Source organism: Pongo abelii, chromosome 16, assembly GCF_028885655.2.
Source record: "Pongo abelii isolate AG06213 chromosome 16, NHGRI_mPonAbe1-v2.0_pri, whole genome shotgun sequence".
Lineage (NCBI taxonomy): Eukaryota > Metazoa > Chordata > Mammalia > Primates > Hominidae > Pongo > Pongo abelii.
Window position 1 is genome coordinate 71,989,300 of NC_072001.2, and position 6,000 is coordinate 71,995,299.

Sequence of the window (6,000 nt, forward strand, 5' to 3'; positions counted from 1 at the left end):
GAGCTCAGTTACAGTTTGGTGATTGCTGTGGTACTCCTGTGATTGGGGTGGAGCCCAGGAATCTGCATTTTACATGCCTCGCATGTGATTCTGGTAATGGGCCATGGACCCAATGGACTATCCAATCCTTGGAATCTCTGTCCACCAAAGGGGCCTGTGGTTTTGCAGTGCGAGAACCTGGCTGTGCCACCTACCAGTTGCTCAACCTCTCCAAAAATCAAATGATTCATCCTCACAACAGGGGTGGCATTGCACTGCTTGGCCTACCCTTAAAGAGTTGCTGGGATGATTAAGTGAGATGATCCCTGAGGTGCTATGAGCATACTATGTCCCAGATACTAAAGACATGCCAATTATGTGGAGTTTTTTTGGCTGCAGATGCAGACTGCCTGAGCAGCTCCTGCCTGTCTTCTCCTTACTCAAAATGTGTCCCCCAGCACCTTAAAGGCCAGATCCACTTCAACCTAACCTACTGTGATGTGCTAAAGCAAACTCAGTGCATGGCTTCATAAAATGATAACCCAGAGCCCCTGGTCCTGAACCTCCTGGCCCTCTAATATCTTCAACCAGGATGCTCTCCACTCTTCATTTCAGCATCTTCAATAATAGAAAACTCATTCTCTTTCTAAGGCGGCACCACTCCAAAGCTGAAGAAGAAAAAGCTCTTCCTTACAGTATCTTAAGAAAAAAGCGTGTTTCAAAGGAGGCAGTAGAGTGTAGAGGTTGAGTATGCAGACTGGCTGAGTTTGAATCCTGGTTCTGCCACTCACTGGTGACATGATAACCCCTGTATGCCTCAATTTCCATATGCACAATGACAATAATAATAATACCTACCTCATAGTGCTGTTGTGGGGACTAAATTAGTTGATACATGTAATCCACTTAAGAAATGTGCCAGACACAGCGTAGTTGCTATGTAAGCATTAGCTAATATTGTTATTATCCTAAACCATGGAGAAGCTCAAAGTAATGCCTGGAAGCACCCTGATATGTCTCCGAGACTAACACTGTCATACAGACAGCATATACTGAGGGCCATATCAAATCTGTTTTGTCATCATTTACTGATTAAATGGGATTATTCCATTTCACAGGTGAAGAAAGCAAGCTTCAAAAACGTAGGTTAGTTAAGCTCACCAGCCCAAGGTCACAAGGGCAGCTAAACGTATCCTACCTCCTTGTGGCAGGGGGAATTCAAACCCAGGTCTGTGTAATTCCTAAGCCCATCTTCATCATGGAGCCCCCCAGACTCGAAACTACTATCAGCAGCAGAACTCAACTGACTATGACCATAGGGGAACTCAGGCTCAGTTTTCTGCCTGCGAGTTCCTGGTTGGCTTGCATAAACTGTAGTTAATATCATGCTACTTGAACCCAATTAGGCAGGAAGTCAGCCTGGAAAACATCATGCGATGTATTCCAAAGGTCAAAGTAAAATCTGGCTTCCACGGCAGCCTCTGCTGGACGCTGCCATGAAAGTTAGTCTCTGCACAGATACCAGAGTTCAGCTCGTGAGGTGCTTAACCAGCACCTATATCGGCTTTTTAAAATTCTCAGAGACGCCAGCATCGGAGGACCCGACGCGACGAATTGCCTGGCTCCTAAGTCAACATCCAGAGAAAGGCGGTTTACTTTTTTCAAAAGCAAACCTTCATCCCTCTCTTTCGCTTTAGGATCTCATTATTATTGTAGCTGACTTCCCCCAGGCAAAAATAAAAGGGGGAAGGAGCAGGTTAAGACCGAGGAGGAGGGTTCCCCTAGCTTGCAGGGCGCTGCAACATCCACCTGAAACACGGAGCTCGACCTACCTTCCCGGAGAGCCCAGCCCAGGAGGGCGTTTCCCCAACGGATCGACAACTCTTCCCTCCCGGGGAACAGGCTGCTGTCCTTGGCTTCAGTCAGGGCCACTAGAGTCGCGTGCGCGACACCCCTCACCCCCGCCAAAAGAACCTCATGTTTAATGTTCCCCTTACTCTATCACTTCCGCCGAAAGAGCAAACACCAGAGCGATCGGTTAGTTCTTAAGGCCACATTTAACTACGTCTGAGCGCCTGCAGGAGGAACGGCGAAACCCCGGAGAGGAGGGCGGGGGAGGCAGAGAGCGCGTTGGGGGGGCACTTGCACAGAGGATCGTCGTCCTCCCGGCGCCGCGGCCGCCGTGACGCTCCAGCACAGCCTCAGGACGTTGGCGCGGGGCGGAAACCCCCATCGAGGTGCATAGCACAACTGGGGGTCCCCAAAGCCGACTCCCCCTGCCTCCTCCGCGCGGGAGGCCGTCGGGGTGATGGCGCAAGACTCCGCTCCCCCCGCCCCCCACAGCGACAACAGCCACGGTGACAAAATGGCAGCCCGGCGCCCGGCAGTCGTGCCACAGGCGCGCAGGGCCCTGGCGGCGGCTCCCGCCCCCCAGTAATGCCTCGGCGCCCTTCGGGCTCAGCCCCGGGTGGGCCTAGCCATTAAAATAAATAAATAAATAAAAATAAATAAATAAAACACCTGGAACTCGAAACCAGCCTAGAAAGCCACAAGGCCGGCCCCGCGCGTACTGCACCCCCGCCGCCCGCCTGCCCGCGCCCCGCGCCACATGGAGCCCGGAGCCCGGAGCCCGCATTCCGAGCCCCGCGCCCCGCGCCGGGGAGGAGGGGCGGGGCGTGCGGCGCGAGCCCCGGGAAACATGGCTGCTCGTCCTATTTCGGCGTCGCGGCATGGCCACCAGCTCCCGGAGCCCAGTTGGGAGAGGTGCCGAAGGTGGGTGTGTGGGGGGCCCGGGGGCAGCGCGGCGGGGAGGGGCGCAGGGGGCGCGCTCCGGGAGCCATTTGTCTTAAGAACGTTTAAAAAAATACAGTTCCTCCTCCCCCACCCCTTTTGTCCCTCTTTCGCTAGCTTTCTCCCCCTCCCCCGCAAATGTGCAGAAAGTGCCCCCTCCTCCGCCACCCGCGCCCCACCCCGCCTCCAGGCAGGGGGCAGGCGTGTGGGCCGCGAGGCTGGGAGGCGAGGGGGCGAAGCGTGAGAAATCGCTCCCAGTACGGCGCGGTGCGCTCCCCTCCCCAACACACACACACACTCGGGGAAGTTTAAAGAGCCGGTTCGACCCGCTTTCCTGCTCGCTCCCGAGGGACCGGCAGCGTCGGTCGGGTTCGCCAGGCCAGCCGCGCCCCCGCACCCACCAGCGGCGACCCCGGCCCCGCGCTTGGCGCCCTTCCCCCTCCGCGCAGGGGGCTTCCGGAAAGTACGCGGGAAGACCGCGGCCCCGACCCCCTCCCCCATCACCACACCCAGCCCCCAAACGCCAGGCGCCGGGTCCCGGCCGGGACGAAAGCGGCCGGAGAGAGGTAAACCGCCGGCAAATAGTGCGCGGAAACTCCGGCCTCCACCGGCGGCGCCCCCTCCTCTCCCGCGGCCGCCCCCTCCCCGCCCTGCGCGCCATAAGGCACTCGCACGTCTCCAGTCCACAGCTGCGTTAAGGCGGGGAGGGGGTAGACAAAAAGGATCTTGTTTTCAAAAGTCTCACTCAGGTTTGGGGGAGGAACTAGGGAAAAGAGGAAGCGAGGCCTGCCTTCGCCGGGATTCGGGTTTAACGGGCTAGAGGGGCTACAGGCCAGCGCACGGTGCTGCCCAAACTCCCAACTCATGGAGCTCGGGCCACTGAGACTGGGGGCGTCCTCCCGCCAGCGCGTCCCCGGTCCCCCCAAAGGGCCAAGAGGGGAGTTGGCCGGGGTCTCCGCCCCAGAGCCGCCAACTCGCCGAAAACACTCAGGTTTGAAAGCGAGAGGGAGGCAGAAATAAAAACCAGCGTTCGAGTCACCCACCCTCACCTTCCCTCTCCTCAGGGGTAGGCTTTCGCTCGAGCCTCGCGATTCCCACCCGTGTAAGTTTCCTTCGGCCGTGCTCCCGCCGCTGCCCAATCAATAACGGCGGCTAGCGGGCAAACTCCCATCCTAGAGCTGCGTGTTTGCCATGCCCGCATAAACGTGGACCCAGCCAGTACCCACCACGGGCGCCAGCTCCGGGCAGCTCGCGTCCTGACAAAGTTTCCCGTGCCCATTTATTAAGCAGGCGCCGAATGGCTGCCGACGAGCCCAGCCCTGAGAAAGAAGGGCCGGGGGTTCGAGCTGGGGGGCACCAAGGCCCAAAGGCTGGCATCTTGGCGAAGCCGGAAGGAGCTGGGGCGAGGGGGCACCGGGACGTAGCCTTTGGGCAACTTGCACCAGCGATCGCTGGAAGCAGGGAGGCGCGGGGATTATCTGTGCTTTAGCACGTTCGAAAATCCCTCCCCCTCCTTCTAATTTATCCTCCCTTCGGAAGGAAAGGAAGAAACATCAGCATCTGGCCCGAAGGTGGGGTGGAAAGAGTGAGGGAGAAAGAGGAGGAGAGGAAGGGAGGCAGAGAAAGGGAGGGAGGGAGAGAAAGGGCGCGTTCACGAACACTACAAAGTTACAAATATGGCTCCCCCGTCTCTCGCCTCATCACTGCAAAGAAATGAAGACGCACTTTAAACTCCAGCCATTCCCAACTCCGCTGCAGCCCCCTCCCCATGCGCTCTCCCCGGGGGCCTCGGCCCACATTTATCAGAAACTAAACCGGACTCGCGAAGCCCCAAACTTATTGTGTGTGCGAGCGAGCGAGCGAGAGAAAGGGAGGGGGGAGGCGCGGGAGGGGGGCGGAAGGGGGGATACATTTATAAAATGTAAAACCCCCTTTTTTTGTTGTTAAATCCAGGAGGCAGCCCCTCTCCTCCTCCTCCCTCGTTAATCTTCCCCCCAGACGGAGTCACGGGAGCAGCGATCTCCGAGGATGATTTCGCCTCATTCTCTCCGACCCAAACGCGTGCGCCCGCCAGCCCCCGATGGGTGCACACTCGCACGCACACTCTCGCACCCACACTCGCACACGCGGGAGCACACGCACAGGTAGTCACACACCAAGGGCAGCGGCGGCGGCAGCCGGAACATGCTCGGATGGCATTGCAACCCCCCAGCCTTGCCAATTCGCTTGCAGTCCGACCCCCAAACCCGCACCTCCCGGGCGCCCCCCCCAAAAAAAAGTGCCTCCCCCCAGCGCGCACACACACACACACACACACAAAGTAGGAGAATGGACCGACAGAGATATTTTTGGCAAATGCTCACATCAGAGGGCGTCCTGTTCCGCAGCTCTAAATGAATCCGTCTGCCCATCTCCATCTCTCGCGCTCTCTCTCTGCAGAGGCTCCCGCGCCGGCGGAATTCAATCAATAAACCCCGAACCCACGGCCGCGCGTTTTAGGACTTTGAAGGCTCAACCAGCTCCGCTCGGTTCTCGAGCCCCCAGCACCCGCGGCGCACACTAACCTGATCGCCGTGGAGGCGGGATCTGAGGCCCCGCGGACGAGCGGCAGCGGCCCGAGCCAATCGCCGCCGAGGGTCTCCGGGCAACAGCCAATGGCAGCGGCGGCGGGGGGGGAAGGGACCAATGGGCGGGCTGCGCAGCCGGCCAGGGAGGCTCGGCCATTTGGTTGTGGTGCCGGAGACGGACCCCTTTAGATTTCGGGGCGGCTGAGGAGCGCGGCGGCTGCTCTGTGGCTGAGTGAGGGGGGTGGGCGGAATGGCGGGGGAAGGGAAGGTGACTGTGCCTCGAGGGCCGAGCCGCCCGGCCTTGCCAGCCAGCCGCCGCCTCAGCGTTCGGCCGGGGGCGGGGCCGCAGGTGCGTTCTGCGAGGGGGAGGGGCGCGGCCGGAGGGGTCGGGTCGGGGTCCCCGCCCGGCCAAGGGCTTCGCAGGGCGGCGCGACGGGGTTGCGGAAGGAGGCGGGTGGCTTGAAGTCCGGGGACCGCGGGCTGCCCAGCGGGAGGGCAGATGAAAGGCCTGGAAGGAGGAGAGGGGTCAGGGTGCAATTCCAGAAGGGGCTCGTCGGGTTCCGGGTCCGGCGGCTCGCGCTGGGGAGCGTGGCTGCCCCCGTCACCCCCGCCGCGGCTGCCCAGCCCGCGCGCCCCTTCCCCTCCGGCCTCGTCCCGGTCAGGC

At 60.0% G+C, this 6,000-nt stretch overlaps 1 protein-coding gene across 2 annotated transcripts in view; it reads right to left on the reverse strand.

The window, feature by feature from the left end:
* The window catches only part of ANP32A (acidic nuclear phosphoprotein 32 family member A), a 41,963-nt gene extending 36,427 nt beyond the window's left edge, over positions 1–5,536 (reverse strand). The window contains exon 1 of one of the 2 annotated variants that reach the window (XR_010137180.1): positions 1,812–5,013. Coding sequence is in view for 1 of the 2 variants with exons in the window: in XM_002825599.5 (XP_002825645.1) it covers positions 5,133–5,186 (54 nt within the window). In the remaining variant the exon portion in view is untranslated. Of the gene's footprint in view, positions 1–1,811; positions 5,014–5,132 lie in introns of those variants that run through there. The other variant, XM_002825599.5, reaches the window with a different exon arrangement.
* Positions 5,537–6,000: the final 464 nt, after the last annotated feature.